Source organism: Narcine bancroftii, chromosome 1 (genome assembly GCF_036971445.1).
Source record: "Narcine bancroftii isolate sNarBan1 chromosome 1, sNarBan1.hap1, whole genome shotgun sequence".
NCBI lineage: Eukaryota > Metazoa > Chordata > Chondrichthyes > Torpediniformes > Narcinidae > Narcine > Narcine bancroftii.
In genome coordinates, this window is record NC_091469.1 from 204,250,708 (window position 1) to 204,271,344 (window position 20,637).

Sequence of the window (20,637 nt, forward strand, 5' to 3'; positions counted from 1 at the left end):
GTTTTTTTCTTCTACTCTCAGTACACTCATACACTCAGTCCATGGTGAGTGGCGGGGGTGGGGGGGGGGGGGGAATGGTGACACCAACCCAGTGAAGGCACTGGGTGGGAGGTACAGGAGACTGGGAGGTAGGAGAGAGAGGAAGAGGATCATCTATCTATTGACATCTCATCATAGTTCCCAGGGAAGGAGCTACGTGGGGTGTGCACGCAGCCTCTATAATGGCCCTCTGCTTTCATAAAAGCGAAAATCCTTTTGTAAAGCGAACACAGATTTCTTTGTAAAAGTGAATTTGCGTAAAGTGAACATTCATAAAATAAGGTATACCTGTGTTGTGAAAATAAAAAAAAATCATTTCACAAATTTACATTTTAAAAAAAAAGGTTAAATTAAAAGCCAATAACATGAAATTTGAAAAATTTCTTCTTAACTTTGAGCAGGGATCATTTGTTTTTAATGTATAGGTAGATGGATATTAGATTTTTGCAGAGTAGGGGAATTAATTGTGATGTGGAAAAGGCAGGTTGTTAGAACTGAGTCCATGGCCAGATCAGCCATGATCTGGCTCGACGGGCCAGATGGCCGGCTCCTGCTCCTTCTTAGGTTCTTATGCATTATAAAGCAGTCATGTTTGCCTGTGTTCAAATATGTAAATTCCTATTAATTTTACCCACAAGCAATTTCCCTCTACTCTGTCTGACCCTTCCACTCATGCTGGATATTCCTGTGATGTAAATTGAATTGCACCTTTTATAAGGACCGTGCCTATTATTTAAATTGTTCAATAAAAGATCTTGTATGAAAAACGTTGGCACATTACGAAGAATAAAAAGACGGATCATTCTATTCTTTAACTGTTTTACATTTTAGTGTTCTCGTTGTTTTTAATCTTTTTTAATCCTCACTCTAATCCTTCCATCTGTGATGTTACAGTTCTCAGCAGACACCACATTCTCCTTTAGTGACACTCTTGCTGTGTTTAATTACTACTGCTAGGTCTGAAGGTGTATTGTACTAAAGTGACCTAGAGATAGTGAAATCTCAGACTTTTGGCAAGTCAGTGCTGGGTGGAAACTAACTATCACACAGCAGGGCTTTAAGTGTGCTAATGAGGAAGGATACTGTACAGGGAGAAAAATTATGATAGAAGGGAAAAAAAAGGCTGCATAAAGACAAAGGAAAAAAATTACAAATAGTTTGAGCAGAGGTTCATCTCAGGGTCAACAAAATTAAAATAACTGGAATAAAAAATGACTGGAAGAGATTTTTTGAAAGGACAGAAATGAAAGCTTAGTGTTCAAAGAACAAAATAAAGAATAAAGAAAATCTGTGATCAAAATGGAAGAAATAAGATGTATTTAATGATTTTTCAAAATTTAAAAATTATAAATTCGTTATGCTTTCATGCCCAAGTATTAAGATGGAATTTCAATATTGACTATCAGAATTAGTTAACTGCATCCTGTCAGAGTTGACGTATAAGATGTATTTGACTTTTAGGATAGATGAATCTAAAATCTAAGCACTATTGCAGTAAAAGGTGGTTCATGTCACAGAGTTGGAATATTTGTTGGGCATGAATATTATTCCATCATAATTCTTCTGATTTTAGAAAAAGAACAAAAGAACCCTTATATGATGATGATGTTTGTGAAAGATGCAAGTGCACGATATCATCGAGCCATTGATCTAATGGTAATGAGTTCAAGTTCTACCGTGGAAGCTGGGGAATTAAAATTCAGTTAATGAAATGAGCATGGAATAAAAAGAGAGCAATAGTAACAATAACCGTTAAACGACTGGATTGGCTTAAGAAAACATCTGGTTCACTTGCCTCTTCCAGGGAAGAAAATCTGCTATTCAGTACTTGCCCTGTCAGGCCCATTAGACCATAACCATGTGGCTGATTCTTAACCACTCTTTACAAAATCCAAGCAATCCAAGGGGTAAATAAGTATTGACAATGAATCCTGACCTTGCCATGGCCAAAACAAAAACAGAGAAGCTGGAAGACATGTCTAGAAATACTCTGTAATGCATACATGTTAGTGGGGAATTAGTAAGGAAAAGGGGAAAGAAGCCCAGAGGAAAGAGAACAGGTTCAGGAGAGTTGGTGTAATATTTTTCTTTCTTTTGTTAAACTCTTTTCTATTAATATTTTCTTGCTTATATAATTGTTGCAGGGCTCTTCATCTGGATCTCCCTATGCAAACTGAAGGTCAATTAGTAATAACTCAGTGAACGTGGGGAATGCCAGAGTCCTCTAAATGGAAGAAGTAGGCAGACTTTGCCAACCTAAGGCACGCCAAGAAGTAAATTTGAGGCCCTGCAATCAGTTTACACTGGACTGATCAGTTCGTATTGACAAGCTTGCAGGAAAGGTTCATGTTTCCCATTTTCTGAAAAAGGTTACAGAATTACATAAAAGGGGAAAAAAATTGACAATGGAAAATGATAAAAGCAAACAAAGTGGAAATTTCCAGCAAAGAGGATAGAAGTAAGAATATAAGAAAATATGCTGTGCAAAGTGATACAAAATATTTCCTGCCAGTAATGGATTTCCAGCTGTCTCTCTGCTCTAGCCACCTCTCAACTGTTTGCCTTTTACTATAATCTTTGGCAGGTTCTTGCACTCCTGGAGAGCACCAACTTATTTAATGGTCAGTCATGTTCACCCCAAATAGAAATAAAAGGCAAAGTGGAATTCCAGCAGTGTACACACTTGATTGGGTTGCACCTAATTAAACAAATTTGAATGGACTCTGCAATAAAACACATTAGAAAATATGACTTAACTGTTATTTAGAATGTAAGTAAGATACCTTTCTGCTTTATGTAGGAAGCAACAAATCATATTATCAGTGGCTCTTCACAGTGAAGGTGAGTGGAATTTATTATTTCCTCTGGAATGGGATGTTCATAAAATTCTTGTCGAATGAAAGGACCGCTCCAAGAATAAATCCAAAGTTAAATTAGTTTCCATGTCAATGAAATGTTTTAGTTTCTGTCTTTTAAGAATCCCTAAAAATTCTGAATGTGAATTGAATCACTTCACTTGATCATGGTTCAGTGTCTAATTAATATAGGGTCTGTTTGTATAATTTGATTACATTGCACATCATTCTTCTGGAGTCTCCCAAGTCTGTATGACTGGTCTCCATTACGTGCTTTCTTGAGTTGGTTCCTAGGTAGAAGGCATGCAGGTGGTTTAGTGAATTGCTCTGAATGATGTTCTTTGCTTATCTGTGTTTTGGTCTCTGCTGCTTTCAGAGTTGGTGGAGGTTGGGGTTTAGAGACAAGGTAACGATGGGTAGAGATAGGGTGGAATGCAAAAAAAAAAGAAATCTTGTTACAGCTGCACAGGATGAGACCTCACCTGGAATCCTGTGTCCAAATTGATCTTTTCATTTAAAAAGGAACATACCTCCTTTGGAGACAGTGCAAAGGTTACCACAGTTGTTAGCGGTAAGAAGAGGGTATTAAACAGATTGGGCCTTTCGAATTAAGAAGAATGAAAGGTAAACTTATTGAGATGTGTGATCGGAGGAGGCTTTACTTGAAGCTACTGAGAAGGATTTTCCACCGGGAGGAAAAGAACTAGAGGACTACTCGGGATAAAGAGCTGCACATTTAATACTGAGATGAGGAGGCATATTTTAATTCAGCATTGTTTAGAATCTTTGGGATTTCCCTCCCCAGGAGGTATGGATGCTGAGTCATCGAGAACAGTCAAAGCTGAGATGGAGTGATTTATATACATTTAGCAGTGCTAAAGATAATGAGGAGAAGGTGGGAGAGTGAAGGTCGAGATCAGATCATCGAAGGGACAATATGGCAGGCACTTCACTCCTATTCTTTGTGTTACTACACCCCATAACATTTGGGGAATTGGAGCAATCATCTTCTATTCTGTGGTCTTGTGAAGCAAAGCCAACACACTAATTGCTATCTGTCATTTGGAAATCATCTTTTTCATCACTTTCTCAATACATTTGAGTGCCTACTTTCATTTTTTTTAAATATTTCACAATGCTGAGTATATTCTGCTGATTTTTGCAGTAATATCCAGTTGCTTGAAAACAATACTCAATTAAAAATGATGATTCTGCTGAGTTATGGCATATAATCTATGGTTTTGTGCATCAGGATGTGATGAGAGATGAATAATTTCTTCAATTTTCCCGAAAGCAAATGAACAAAAGGTCCAGACGATCACACATTAAGTCTGAAATAATACTTATGAAGGTGTTTCAAGCTCATATAGCACAAGTTGCAAAGTTCTGTTGCTAATTTTGTATATTGCATTAAGTGGAGAAAACAATATAGAATGCATAAAAATGCTTTGTTTCTTCACTAAAAAAAAATCTAAAATTTCTGGTGACATTTGAAACTAGGGGAATTCCAATGCATGTTTAATCAGGAAACAGAATAAAGCCCTCACAATTTTGAAAGATCAAAGTTGGGGTTTGCTACATGCAAATGGCTTGCCAAATTTCGATGCAGAGCTAGTTGTAGCCCATTCGTGTGGCCTGATTAGGACTGTAAGGACCACATGGGGCCTGAGCATTGGCATTGGACTTGAGGATGATCTTGCTCAGCAAGATCAGCAGGCTGCAGGTTCCAATAAGCAAGATTCAGGTCACAGAATCCTAGAACACATTTAGATGCCATCTAACTCTACAGCAATCCATTGAAATATTATCATTATTTCAGAAGTACATTCTGGACGCTAGAGGAATATTTCTCCAGATCTTTGTCCTGATGTCTTAATTTTTCATTCTCTTATTACTGAACAATTCATCAATGGATGTAGTTTCTCCTTGTTTATTCTAACAATAAATCTGAACACAAGTATTAAGTTTCCCACTATACTTTCCTTTTCTCATAGCAATAATCCCAACATCTCTTCCCACTTCCCATTTAACTTGTCCCTCTTCCTTGGTCTTATTTGGCATATCTCTTCTGGCAGATTGGCATTCTTGGTTGATTTTTGTTTCATAGTTTTGCAATGAAAGTGTTCAGGGTTATGGAGCCATGAGAGCATTAGTCATGTTTCAAGGTCAGCCAAGTTTTCATAATTATTTTAATCCCTTGTCCCAATGTTATTGTTTATCGTCTTTTATGTTCAGAAATTAAAAGAGGTAATGCTGGAGACATTCTGCAAATCAGGCAGTATGTGGGAAAGAGACCTCTGGATATTTCTGGTTGAAGCTACTTCATCAGTACCCGAACAATGACCAGTTCAGATAAAGAGACTTGGTTGTGAAACATTAAATCTGCTTCTCTTCCCATATATACTGCCTGACTTGTTGGGTGCTTACAGTATTTTCTCGATTTATTTTAGATTTTAGCATCTGCAGTTTCTTTTCATTTTTTCCATGTAATAGCATCTTAGCACAAGTATATTTGATACCATTTGGGCTTGATAAGTTAGAATTTTCACAGTTTTTGAAATTTATGTGCTTTGTATCAGGCAACTGTTGCAACTATGTTTTGTCTAGATATGTTGCAATTAGACCAGGGATATGTCACCATCCATGCATGTTGCAGGGAAATTATTGCTTTAAAAATTGAGGGCTATGATTCTCTGTCTGAAATGTTGTGTTTGTTATATTTATGTCTGTGATGTTTACAATGTTCACTTATGACTGCACTTCCTGAGAAGGCTGAAGTGGGCGAGGCTATCGGCCACCATTATGTCAATCTTCTATAGGAGCTCTATAGAGACCGTCCTGGCTGGCTGCATCACATTGTGGTACAGTTGCTGCAAAGAAATGAATTGGAGGTTAATCCATTGGCCCATTAGAGTAGCAAAGGGAATCACTGCCGTCACCCTACCTAACCCCCCCCTATCGATGTGATCTACCAGAATCATTGTCTGAAGAAGGCACGCAAAATCATTGAGGAGCCCTTCCTCCACAGAACATCTTTCAGCTGCTCCCATCGGGTAAGAGATAAAGAGGTATCAGAGTCAGAACCAAGCTGAGGAACAGATTCTTCCTGGGGCAGTGAAAATGCTTAATGACCAAAGGAACTACTCATACTAACCATCCAAGACTCTCATATTCATGAAACAATATTTATTTATTTATTTGTATGGATTAATACTTGTCCTGCATATGTAGTGTTTGTCTGCATGTGTTATGTCTGGTTGTATGTCTGCGTGTTTTGCACCGAGGGTCAGAAAATGCTGTGTTCTTGGGTTGTACTTAAACAATCAGGCGACAATAAACTTGACTTAACTTGAATGAATCACTGATCTGTTCATAGAAAGGAAGTGGTGCCATAATAAATACAATGAAGACAAGGGCAAACCCAGCAATGAAGACCGTATACAAGTTTGTAAGTAAATCATTTTTGGGAACTTTGTTCATCTATTGATTTACTGAAACTAGTCTCTGAAAAACATAAATGAATGAGGAGTTGATGTTCACTGAAATATATCATATTGAAATATCTGCACAGTTAAGTGTTAGTGAATGGAGAATACAAATTGAACAGGAGTATTTTCAAAGGTCAGTCTCAAGTCAACTAACATAGAACACTACAGCACAGTACAGGCTCTTTGGCCCCTGATGTTGTGCTGACACATATATTCCTTAAAAACAAAATACAAAACCCTCCCTACCCATAACTTTCTATTTTTCTTACATCTATATGCCTGTCTAAGAGTCTCTTAAATGCCCTTAATGTTTCAGCCTCTACCACCATCTCTGGCAAGGCATTCCAGGCACCCACAACTATCTTTGTAAAAAAAAACTTTACCCCTGATGTCTCCCCTAAATTTTCCTCCCTTCACTTTGTACATATGTCCTCTGGTATTTACTATTCCTGCCCTGAGAAAAATGCTCTGGCTGTCCACCCTATCTATGCCTCTCATAATCTTGTAGACCTCTATTAAGTCTCCTCTTATCCTTATAAGAGAAAAGTCCCAGCTCTGCTAACCTTGCCTCATAAGACTTATTTTCCAATCCAGGAAATCTCCTCTGCACCCTCTCCATAACTTCGACATCCTTCCTAAATGAGGTGACCAGAACTGAACACAATACTTTAACTGTAGTCTCACCAGAGATTTGTAGAGTTACAACATGACCTCTGGACTCTTGATCTCAATCCCCCTATTAATGAAGTCCAACATCCCATAGGCCTTCTTAACTATCCTATCAACCTGCATGGCAAAACTGAAGGATGTATGGCATCGGACCCCAATGTCCTTCTATTCATCCACACTTAAATAACTGACTATTAACCCTGTACTCAGCCATCCAAAATGCATCACCTCATACTTATCTGGATTGAACTTCATCTTCCACTTTTCTGCCCAACTCTGCATCCTTTCTATATCCTTTTGTAACCTACAACAACCTTCAGCACCATCCACAACTCCTCCAACCTTTATATCATTTGCAAACTTACTGATCCATCCTTCTGCCTCTTCATCCAGGACATTCGAGGTTAATTATAATGATCACAAAGAGCAGGGGTCCCAGAACCTGTGGAACTCCACTAGTTACTGACCTCCAGGCAGAATACTTTTCTTCCACTCTACTCTGCTTTCTACATGCAAGCCAATTTTTAATCTATATACCCAAAGTTCCATGGATTCCATACCTCATGACTTTCTGAACATGCCTTACTAAAATCCATATAGACCACATCTACTGCCCTACCCTCATCAATTACCTTTCTTATCTCCTCAGAAAACTCAATTAGGCTCTTGGAGCACAACCTTCCTTTCATGGAACTATCCTTGAGTAGACTGTACTTCTCTAAACACTCATAGATCCTAAAGAATGATCTCCCTCTCCATTAGTTTTCCCCCCACTGTCATAAGACTCACTGGTCTATAATTACCAGGATTCTTTCTATTCCTTTTTTGAACAAGGGGACTGCATTTGCCATTTTCCAATTCTCCAACTCCTCCCCTATGACCAAAGAGAACTCAAAGATCATAGCCTCTGCCCAAGCTAGCTCTACCCTCATTTCCCTCAGCAACCTGGGATATATCGCGTTTAGTCCCATGGATTTACCAATCTTGATGTTTTTATGAAAATTCAACACTTCCTATTCCTTAATCGCAACATTGTCCAGCACACAAGCCTGTTCTATTCTGACCTCACCCTGTTTCAAGTAATTTTCTCTTGTGAATGCTCTAGCAAAGTATTAATTTAGGACCTCCCCATCTCCTTCGCCTCCAGCCATACATTGCTTCTTTTATCCTTTAGCGGCCCCACCTTCATTTTCGTCAGCCTTCTGTTCTTCACATATGCATAGAATGCCTTGGGGTTCCCTTTAATCCTACATGCCAAGGCCTTCTCATGCCCCCTTCGAGCTCTCCTAAGTGCTTAAGCTCCTTCCTGGCTACCAAATACTTTGCATGAGCATTCCTGCTTCCTATATTTAATATATGTTTCCTTCTTCATCTTGATTAGCTGCTTTAACTTTTACATCAACCACAGTTCCCTTTTCCAACCATCTTTTCCCTGTCCCAGTGGAACAAACCTGAACGCAGCACAAGTGGTCCCGAAACTTCCTCCACATTAGCTCTGTACTTTCACCTTTGAACATCTATTTCCAATTTACTCCGCAGGTTCCTGCCTCATACCATCGTAATTATTCTTTTCCCATTTTGTCTGCTTTTATCCTTATCCATAGCTGTGCTAAAGCTCAGAGAGTTGTGGTCACTCTCACAAAAATGCTCCTCCACCAAGAGGTCCACCACCTGATTGGGTTCATTCCTCAGAACTAGATCCAGTGTGGCCTCTCTTCTTGTCAGCGGGTCCACATTCTTTGTCAGGAATCTTTCTTGGACACACCTGACAAATTCAGCCCCATCTATCCCTATTGGAGTAAGGAGCCTCCAGTCAATATTAGGGACATTGAAATCACTCATAACTACAACCCTGTATTTCCCATCCCATTCCAAAATCTGCCTGCTTATCTGCTCCTCGGTCTCCTGAGAGCTATTTGGGGGCCTGTAGACTACTCCCTTTTTATTTCTGACTTCCACCCACTCGCTCAGCAATGTCCTCCCTTTCTATAGCTGTGATACTATCCCTGACCAGTAATAGTACGCACCACCGCTCCCTTACCTCCCATCCCATTCCTGTTAAAACACTTAAATCCCTGCACCTGCATCAGACAATCCTGCCCTTCCTCCAGCCAAATCTCTGTAGCAGCCTCAACATCATGTTCCATGTGCTGATCCATGCTCGAAGTTCATCTGCTTTATTCTTATTACTCCTAGCATTTAAATAGATACAATTCAAAACCTTTAACTGACTGCATTTATGTTTTGACCCCTGCCTATCTTTCCTCACCAAGTCAGAACACTTAGCATCATGTTTTTGACTTTCTGCCCAATTCTGTGCACTCACGTTCTGGTTCCCACCCCTCTGCCAAACTAGTTTAAACCCTCTTCAACTGCTCCAGCAAACCTGTCTCCATGATATTGGTCCCTTTCCAGTTCAGGTGCAGCCCATCATTTTTGTATGGGTCAGACCTTCCCCAGAAGAGATCCCAATGATGCACAAATCTGAACCCCTGCCCCTTGCACCAACTCTTCGCCCACACATTCATCTACCACAACTTCCTACTCCTACCATCTCTGGAGTATGGCACAAGCAGCAATCCTGAGATTACCACCCTTGAGGTCCTGTTTTATAACTTCTTTCCTAACTCCCTATATTCCCCCTTCAGGACCTCATCACTACTACTGTCTATCCAGTGCCAGTGCCAGACTATTTTGTGCCCAAGGCAAGGCCAACTACTTGCACCCCCCAAAAAAATTGCCAACTTCCATTTTTCAAAAACAGATGTTTTGTAGAAAAAATGAAAAGCACAAAACTTCCCTCTCCACTAAACCCCTGCTCTCTCCTCACTCCCCTGAATATTTTCTACTTCACTCATTTAACCATCTTCCTGTAGAATCTGCTTCACACTACATTTGGAGTGTCCCAAATCTCAATCCACCAGATGATTTTTTTTCTGAAGAACCACCACTCTCTTTGACCATCCTCAACATTTCCTGTTCCTCTCCTGAACCTGGTCAGTGTGCAGCCATGGACCTTGGACCTGGCCAGTGTATCCCTCGCCCTCCACATGCCCCCTAGTTTTAACCAGAACCGGTAGTCCCCATAGGCGTATATGGATCCTTTGGTTAAGGGAGGCAGAGGGGTTGATTTGCTCAAAATTTTACACGTGGTCCACACTCCGCACAGGGAAATGGGAAGGGTGAAATGGGGACCCGGAAGGGAGGAGCAGGAACTGGGGAGAGAGGAGTGGGAAACAGGGAGGAGCAGGGACTTGGTAGGGGGGAGTGGGGAGCAGAGTCCATGGGGAGGGGGAAGCACACTGGGCTTCGGCAACCCAACAACGAGCCAGGGCTGATTGAGGGGATTTGCACTCCTGCTCCCCTCCCTCAGGGAACCACTATCTCATTGCCCTCCCAGAGCCCCTCATTCACCGGACAACACCTCCCCCCCAAAAAAATTAAAGCCTTTTCTGATCGCCGCATGTTGGTTGGGGCACTCCACACATGAACATGTAGCCACATTTGAGCTGAACTTGTCCAACTCTGACTGCGCCCCTGTGATCTGCACCCTAGGGGGCTGCCTAGTTCACATAAAGATAGTGTTGGCCTTTTCTATTTTTTGTTGGTCTCCACGTGGACTACGACATCTGGCTGCTCACCTGGCCCTCCAAAATGCTGTGAATTTTATCAGAAACATTTCTGACCCTGGCACCTGAGAGGCAACATACCATCCAGGAGCCTTGATCTTGTTCACAGAATCTCCTATCTGTTTGCCTTCCCTTCTGAAACAAGAGGTTAGTCTCTGCTGGAGGTGTGAACACTACAATGTCTCTGGTGGATTGTCTCGCACAACAATATCCATAATGGTATAGTTATTGTTGAGGGGTGTTCTGTTCTGTCGGCCTATTCCCCTTCCCTCCCCTCACAGTCACCCAGCTATCTGCCTTGTGACTTTTAGGGGTGACTGTCTTTCAGAGACTCCTCTCTATCACTGCCTCTGCTTCCTCAATGATTCATAGTTCACCTAGCTCCAGTTCTCTAACTCAGACTCCCAGGAGCTGCAGCTGGACGCATCTCTTGCAGGGACAATTGTACTGTTCCAGATTTCCCACATGCTGCATTTGGAGGATTCCACTGCCCTAGCTGCTGTCTTCATCATCTATTCCTAGTTTAAATACAAAGATCTTACCTGGTTTTACCTCTCTGGAAACAAACTTGTCCTCAGCCTCTGCTTGCCAAAGGCTCAAGAGCCAAAGCCTCAAAGTTCTACTCCTATCCTGAGCCACTCACACACTGGCCGTTCTGCATTGGCTGCTCTGCTTGAGCTTCCCCTCTTTTTATTTGTCATTGCCTATATCTGTAGTATTCACTCCCACCAATCATCATTCTGTTTAACCCTTAAATTGACCTCTGCTCCCTTTTTGAATACACTCACCAAAGCTGGTTCCTGACACTCACAGCTCTCCTGAATCTGAAGCTCCTCCTCTTCCACCAATGGTCCCAAAATTACAACTTGCAGCTCTTTTCTGGGTATAAAAAGAATTTGTTTCAAAAGCTCAAATGGCTATTTAATCAGCTCCCATACATCAGGGATCTTTCAAATCTCACAAGGCTTTGTGAGTAATGTCCTTCATTGTCCGAACCTGGCATTGGAAGCGAAATGGAAATACGCAACAAATAAGATTTGAAGACCAGCACCACTCATTTCAAGAACAGTTTATTTCCAACAGCTATCAGGCTCTTGAACCTTCCCTTGTTACACTAATCAGGGACTGCTTCAGCATCACAAAAGGATTGTCTGCACTATTGTAATGCCACTTTTTTCTTACTCTGTAGTAATTGTGAATGTTTATTATCTAATATCTCTTTTTAATGTAATGTACGCTGTTGTACTTTGTTTTTTCCTTTACGAAATACCTCTTTGGCTGCGGAAAGTAAGAATTTTAGTGCAGGTGCACATTGAATGATGCATATAACAATAAACATTATCATGAATAATTTATGAAATACGAGGACTATTTCTGCAGGCGTAGGCAATGTGATGATGAGATGAGTTTGTTGTCAATCATTCAGGTACAATGTACAGATGCACTGAAATTCTTGCTCGTTGCAGCTAAAAGTACAGGTACATTCATTAACAAAAGGTATAAATTAAGTTATCACATGAGAGGAAAAAAATTATAATACATATAAAAAGATAGGAAAATAACAAACACAGTGCAAAAAATGTAATGTTACAATAGTGCAGGCAGATCTTTGGTCCTGGAGTAGTTTTCTGGTTAGGGAAATTTTATATATTCACGAAAGGTTTTGGGTGAATGAAAAAGACACCCTTCCCTGATTAAGGCAGCAATACTGAGAAATCATTCAATTTAATAGGGAGAAGAAATGCAAAGAAAATATATTTTGCTTCTGAAGTTGATGAAGTTAAGATCACTGGACTGCTTGAGAGAAAGAATAGATAAATGTTTGAAGCCAAAAGTATGTAGCCCTATGAACACAACAGACTGAACACATTTCACTCTCATTCTGTGAAATTGGCTTGATATCAAAATTACTGTCTCCTGGGTGGCCAACTGGTGAAGATATAATAAGATTTCTTCCAGGATTCCCCAGAAGAGCTTTTCTGTCTCTACTGGGACTGAGAGTCCAGGTGACCTAAGAAGCTGACAAAGGAGTGGTACTTGTGAAAACAAGATGTAAAAGATCTCCAGGGACCATTACTGACCTTGTTTACAAACTTCTCTGCCGAATTTAGTTAAGTCCAGTGATCCAGATTATTAAAGAATATAGAAATGGAAGGCAGTGTCAGAAGTAATAAGCCCCTGGAAACCACTATGCAAGCTGGTATTGCACCAAATGTGTTTATCATGAGACAGTTTAGAATCATTATAAAGATACTGTGGACCCTACTGGGCCATTTACATTGTGAATTAGCCAAGAAACTTGCTTCTATATGTTTCAACCTTCAATGCTCCCACAGGCTAAAACTTCATTATTGTGCATTGTAAGGCTAAGAATTTTTTTGCAGACTATTTCTTTCATATTTACTTCTCCACCTAATTCACTTTTCTTTTGCAAGATATTTTAGACAAATTTAGTAAAAGAAAGTAGAAATATTTCAGTGCTTTTAATTTCAACCTTGCTTCAGCCTGTCGTCTGATTCTAATCAGTGCATAAGTACAAGCAATGTATTGGTTTTCACAAATTCAATTCTTCCTATGAACTTTCTGCCATCATATTCTCTGATAATGGGTTGTATAAAAATAGCAGAAATAAAAATGGTTTAATTGGGAAGTTTGTACCTATTAGAAGTAGATGAAGTATGCTGAGAGGTTTTAACTTGAATTCTTTTTTCAATATTTTTATTTAACATTAAAATTGCACATCCAGAGTGATAAATTACCTCATTAGTCAATATTTCTACCTTCATAAATCAAAGATTATAAAAGTAACTCAAAAAGGGTCCCCACAGTGTTTGAGAATTTGAATTCAAATTGGAAATTGGGCATTTAATCTTCTCTAAATATAAACATAACATGACATCACGTAACCATTGAGCATGATGAGGTGGGGTAGTGTCCTTCCATCGAAGCAACACTGCCCACCTAGCCATAAGAGAAATAAAAGCTAATACATGCAAATCAGATGTTGATAACATTATACCATTCTCTCCAACAATACCAAATAAAGAAGTTAAGGGATTAGGTTAAAATTAACTTTAAAAAGTGTAGAGTAAGTTAGAAATACTTCTTTCCAATATTTCTCAAGACTCTGACATGTCCAAAACATATGAATTAATGAAGTATTTCCATTGTTGCATTTATCACAACAAGGAGATATATCCACATAAAAATGAGATTATTTGACTTTGGTCATGTAATCTCTATGGACTACTTCAAATTGTAGGAGAGAATGGCAGGTACATAAAGAAGAGATATTAACCAATTTGAAAATTACATTCAAAGTTTCTTCAGAAATTAAAAACTGTAGGTCCTGTTCTCAGGCTTTTTAAATTTTATCTGAGGGAACCTCTCTTATTCCCAACAACATATCATGTTAGATATTGAACCATTATAGAAAGGTTGTACATTAAAAATTACATCAGTCCTCTTAGGAAATGTATGTAATTGAGATCTTAAAAAATCTCTAACCTGTAGATAACAAAAAAAATGAGTATTTGGTAGACCGTATTTAACTGAAAATTGTTCAAAGGAAGCGAGATTCCCCATTATAAATAAATCTTTAAAACATTTAATGCCCAATCTATACAATTCTTGAAAAGTTACATCAATCATGGAAGGTTTAAAGAAATAGTTAGAAAAAATAGGACTAGAGAAAATCTCATTAAACCAAAATGTTTTCTAAATTGTATCCATATCCTCAAAGTGTGTTTAACCACTGGATTATTAGTTAATTTATTTGAAGATATGGGAAGTGAGGCTCCAAGAAGAGAGATGAGAGAAAATTAGATTCCATTCCAAAGTGACCCTTATTGGACGGTCTTCATGGTTAATATAGTATAACCAGAACATAAGATTTTGTATATTGATTGCCCAATTATAAAACCAAAAGTTTGGTAAGGTTAAACCTCCATTCTTTTTAAGTTTTTGTAAGTGGACTTTATTTTGGTAAGGATGTTTATTCTTCCATATATAAGAAGACAATATTGAATGAAAAGAATCAAAAAAATTCTTAGGAGTAACAAGGTAAAACATTTAGGTGATATATTCACTTTAATAGAGTTGATTCGACCAACCAATGATAAAGAAAGGGGCAACCAATTTGATAATGCCCCTTTCACGTGTTTGATTAAAGTGAGAACATTTTCTCTGAATATGTTTTTGTGATTTTTTTTTAGTAAATGTTACACCTAAATAGGTAAATTGATTTCTTACAATTTTAAAAAGAAAGTTAGTATTTATCGATGCCAAATTATTCAAAGGAAAATGTTCATTCTTATGAAGATTTAACTTATAACCTAAAAATTGACTGAAATGAGAAATTAAAGAAAGCATAGAAGACAATGAAGTCTGAAGATTAGAAATATAAAGCAATAGATCATCAGCAAAAAGTGAAACTTTGTGGGCTGTGGCCCTGCCTTAAAATGCCAGTAATATCATTAGATGCTCAAAAAGCAAAAGCCAGGAGTTCCAAAGCCAGGTCAAAAAGCAATGGACTTAAAGGGCATGCTTGTCTGGTTTCACACTGAAATCTGAGCATTAGTAAGAACACAGACTTAATCCATTGAATAAAGTCAGCCTTAAAATTAATTTTTTCTTAAATAATTAATTCCATTCTACCCAATGAAAAGCCTTCTCCACATCCAGAGATATCACACATTCTGAAACCTTCTTAGAAGGAGAGTAGATAATATTTAATAAATGGCATATATTGAAATGGGAGTACCAAGTTTAAATAAATCCAGGCTGGTCATCAGATATATTGCGTGGTAAAATATTTTCAAGTCTATGAACCAAAACTTTTAGATAGAATTTTAGTGTCAACATTGAATAAATAAATTGGCCTACATAAGGAATATTCAGCTGTTTATTTATTCTTTTAAAGATTTAGCGAGATATAGGCCTCATAAAAAGATTGTGGCAACTTGCCAAGTTTAAAATAATCAGAAAGAACAGAACACAAATAAGGTGTAAGTAATGAGGAAAAGCTTTATAAAATTCTCCAGGAAATCCATCAGAGTGTAATGAATGCACAGCCTCGACGATTTCAACATGAGAAATAGATTGATCAAATTGATTTTCTTTAGCAACAGTTAATACAGGAATATCAACTTAATCGAAAAAAAATTATTCATTCCAACATTATCCTTAGGAGAATCAGAACTGTATAGTTCAGAATAAAATTCTTTAAAACTATAATTTATTTTCTAAATTATCAATTGTCATATCACCATTTAGAAATTTCTTTAATTTGACGTTTAATTGTTAAGGCTTTTAATTGATTAGCCAATAGTTTTCAGAAATTCATTTCTTCCTATGAAGTTTCTGCTCATTGTAGTCTCAGTTAATGGGTCGTATCAAAATAGCAGAAATAAAAATAGTGTAATAGGGAAGTTTGTACCTATTGGAAGTAGATGAAGTATGCTGAGAGGTTTTAACCTGAATTCCCTTCTACACTTCTAGGCAAAAGATCATGCAAAAATGGGAATAAAAGAGGTGAAAAATCGTTTGAAGCAAAAGGTATTTGATTTATGTTCGGTGCTGCATTAAGTGCCAAACCATTAAATGTATTATCTGATCAATGTGGAACTGTTTGAAGCACTGTCATGACTACACTTGAAAATGCATTAATACTGACGGTGATGAGTGAGTGTTTAGAAAAATGTGGCGAGATACAGAACCTCTCTTAACCCAAAAAAGGTTGTATTGTTTCTTTCTGAGCTCTCATCTGATATCAGCTAAGATGGTGAAAGCACGTTAGGTACTGAGTGAATCTTTTCCTTTAATGCCTCTCCTTAACCCCAATCTCACAATACCATTGCTGTTGCATCACTAAATTTCATAGTCTCCTTGAGTGATGGTGCCAATTAGTGACCAATTAAAATTGCTTTGCATCCAGTATACGGCTGCTCACTTAAGGGATTGAAACTACCCAAACTTATTTCACTTTGACCCCTTTAACTCAATGGGTTTCTCTCAAACTCAGATCCCAGTGTGCAGAGTTCTCACCCAGACCCAAATCTGCTTAAATTCACCAACCTTTAATTAACACGTCCAAAAAGAAAGTTGTTAAGAGGAATGGCCAATGGCTTCACTAAGAAAGATTATTTTTAGGAGATCCTTAAATGAAGGAAAGAAAGTGGCAACAAAGAAATTGAAAAGAGAATTCCGAAGCAATTGATCTGGTCCATTGAAAACATGCTGATCGTTCATGAAATTGAAGGAGGGACATGATTCCAGAGGAAGGGAGTGGATGTTTGCAGACAATTCAGATAATTACAGATTTAGCAGAGACCTGACTAGGAAGAGATTTGAATACAAGCTTGCAAATGTTAAATTCAAGGTTATGGGTGGGTTGAGGAGTGGGAGCATCAGATATATTTGGAAATGGTACTGAACTAAGGGTTTAGTTAATTTAGAGAGATGGTGATAATATACAAGAAGACATCAATAAACCCAGAACCTCTGAGTAATTTACAAATAAGTTGTAGGGTAAGTATGAGGTGGCATTTGGGAAGAAGAGTGAAGAAACACATTCAAGTGAGGGAATTCAGTAAAGTTCACCAGATTGATTCCGAGCATTGGGGGACTGGTGATGTGGAGAGAAGACGAAGAGTGAAGATGCAGCAGAATGAGGTGTGATCTGATTGAAACATTCAAAGCTCTCATATGGGAAACACAATAGATTTCAGGATGTTTTTCCTGGCTGGGTTACGTCTCAGTCATTCAGGGCGTAGATGGGAAAATAATACCTTCACTCAGAAGGTTGTGAATTTTTCAATGTTCACTGTTCAAGACACCTGCAAATATGCAGTCACTGAGAGACAATTCCAGAGATTGATGGATTTCGTAGATTAAAAGAGATACTGAATTGGTACAGAAAAATGGAGCTGAGGTGCAAGATAGTTATCTTCAGGTTCTGTTCCTCATGTTCATTTAGATATTGCAAAATGAGGGGAAAGCTTGCTTGATTCACTTTGTGACATTCCATTGACCATAGTTCTGTTCATAAATCATCATTTAATCCATCATCTGCATCACTTGGTCTGCAGCTTGCCTAAATGTATTATTTAGTGGTATTCACAAAATTCACATATGTCTTACATAAAATAAATGTAATGGTCTCAACTCCTCTCATGTGGATGACTGTGGGTGATGAGGCCACTATGGGAACTGGACTCTCTCAGATGGAGAAGGAGGTGTTAGAGGTGGTGAACAGATGTTTTCACACACAGACCAATGCTTGTGGGTTCTGCTTTGCCACTTTCAATGGCCGTGGACTTGAGGTCAGTGATGTTGCATCTTTTCAAGGAGGCTTAAAGAAATTACATGAATCTTTTCCTCTGATGTTCTGGTAATGTTGTCCTGTGACCAAGCTCAAGATTATGGAGTCAGCAAGTGAACAATGCATCCTGCCCAGTGGAGCCAAAGAACAGTAATTAGAGCCTCCTTGCTGGGCATTTTGGCCTGGGAGCAAATGTGGAGGATTCTGCAGAGACAATGTTGATACCTGCTGGGGATCATCTAGGAAGGCAGGGATCACAAATGCCCAGTAGATCAGTTTGAGATCCTCATTTCACATATTATTTTATGTGTTCAGCCAAGGCCTTGGTGCACTAAAAGTGATGGGCTCTATGTTCATCTCCACTTTTGCTGGGAAGTGAATTTGAAAATATAAGGAGTTAAATCATGTTTACCCACCCCTTGTCTTCAACCTTCATTTTCAGAGAGCTATACTGTGTAATGGCAACAGGGCCTTTGTCTTTTGGAACTTAAAGTGCAAGCTTCAACCTCTCAAACACTCTTATGAATGAATTAACAACTTGGAGCTTGGTCTGTTACATGTACTGAAGTAGCGTTGTCCCATAGGTCGAACAATTTCTCATGGCGGTAGTCCTGCAGATTAGCTTCCTTCCAACTGGAATCTCATTCAAGTTGAGGCATTGAATTGAGAAGAATGGCAAAACATTCTGGGGCCATGAAGCAAAACTTGGGTTTATTGTCAACCGTTATTTGAGATCAATGCTAAATAGCATAATATTGCAAATCTAAGATGGGGTTGAATTTCTGCAGGGAACCAGATTTAAGGACACGCCATAATCCCTTATCTGCTGATAGAGTCACATATTTTAAATTTGATAAAGGCCATCAGTACTATTCTGCTTATTTACCAAAGACCATGGGAGATGATCATCCACCTCAGAACTGGTTACAATATATCCTGTTTGGAGAAATGAAAATTTTGAGCTTGTTATTCCAGTTCTTTACTTTGACCTCAAAATAGTGCTTTAAAAAACCCCAAGCTAAACCTTTCTGCCAGTATTATATATAGAATATCTGTGGGAAGTGTGATTCCAGTGCGCAGAAATTTTATTTCATAGGAACTCCAGTGTCACCTTTCATCCATCCATCCATCCATCCATCCATCCATCAGAAATTCTGTCAAAAATGGCCCCAATTCTCATTATTTCAATAAAATATGTTTTTTAGAAAAAGTAACAATATTATTGGAAAAGTTCTAAACCTTTGAATGAGATGGAACTTTTGGATGCTGAGATTAGATTTTTCCCCAACCAGATGCATAATCACCACTAACCCATTGACTTGTTTTAAAAATGAGAAATTTTGATGGCAAACTTAATTTATCTATTTAAGAGCTGACGAACCAAAATCTGTGATAAAAAGCCTTTATCCTCATCCTCTCCTGATCCTGACAGCTACCGTGGCATTCATATTCATTTTCAACAGATGGCCACACTAGTTCCTAATAACAGCGAGGTGCCCTGTATTGCCAGCTCGTATGTACAATCATGATGTCTGAAAATTATTTTACTCAGACAAAAGTGACTAAATGCCTGCTCTGCACGGTGACTACCTCACTATCACTAGACTGCAATGAAAGAAGTAGCTCCTTGACTAATGTTTCACTCCAGTGGCTCAATGGAGTTAAGTTGTTTGGATACTTTCAGCTTGTGTTTCTAACATGGATACACTCATTTCCTGGAGTGCTCCATCTTTTCCCTGAGCCCCTAATCTTGAAAGGTCTTTACTATGCAAATCAATTTTTCCAACTATGCAGGAGATGGCAGAAAATGGCTATACAGTGGCAGGAGACAATGTCCAGCAGAAAGGTATTGCATCCCCTCAGTCAGAGAAGAAAGAAGGAAGGCAGCGAGATGACCGGCGGCCAATAACAATGCACTTTGGGCAGGTATGCAGTGACGCCTTTGATTCTGCACCTCCATGCATCTAACTATAGTGACCTGTGTATCTATAAAGGTGGGCTTCCTTTTTATTGAGGGCTTCTGTTTGGTTTTTGTTCCTGAAGACTAAGTGAAGTAATTCCTTTCTAATAATGCCTCACAAGTATTCTTCATTGTCAAGACCTCTTTGCTTTTCCTTTGAGATTACTTTGTGACCCAGACTTTCTTCCCCCTTGTCAGATTTATTCTCGTCTCCAACACCTCCTTCTGAGAGAGTCCAGTTCAGGACATCATCTGATGTTGCTATTTAAAAATCCAAGCTGATAATTTTGGGGATGGTTAGACATACAACCTGCAGTCTGCTTCACAAATCTGTTTTATGGATTGCTCTTTGGAATGGCCAATTTAAAATCCCAGTTCGTAACTCATGTGACTGTGGAGAGGGCCTTGTTAACACTGAGCCATTTTCACTGGTGTTATATCTGAAGTTAACAGTTACAGTAGAAATAACTCAGATTGAATCTGGAGGCATTTTTGCCCCACTAGCAAAGACAGCATTTATCTTTAATTGGATGTGAGAAAATGTAAGTGTTCAAGTGTAATAAAAATGCTTCCACTATCTTGTTAGGTACCACGTTCTAGAATTTGAAAGGATATTTTCATGTTCTTTAATTTACAATGTTTGAAAGAGAACTTCTGGTCCATCAAATCCACTCTG

At 38.6% G+C, this 20,637-nt stretch overlaps 1 protein-coding gene across 11 annotated transcripts in view; it reads left to right on the plus strand.

The window, feature by feature from the left end:
* Window positions 1–20,637, plus strand: part of dennd1a (DENN/MADD domain containing 1A) — a 536,086-nt gene that overhangs the window by 439,791 nt on the left and 75,658 nt on the right. For 10 of the 11 annotated variants that reach the window (XM_069888617.1, XM_069888520.1, XM_069888538.1 and 7 more), the window contains 4 exons: window positions 2,840–2,880; window positions 6,271–6,342; window positions 16,180–16,236; window positions 19,796–19,927. In XM_069888617.1, the coding sequence (XP_069744718.1) occupies window positions 2,840–2,880; window positions 6,271–6,342; window positions 16,180–16,236; window positions 19,796–19,927 (302 nt within the window). The remainder of the gene's footprint in view (window positions 1–2,839; window positions 2,881–6,270; window positions 6,343–16,179; window positions 16,237–19,795; window positions 19,928–20,637) is intronic. The other variant, XM_069888577.1, reaches the window with a different exon arrangement.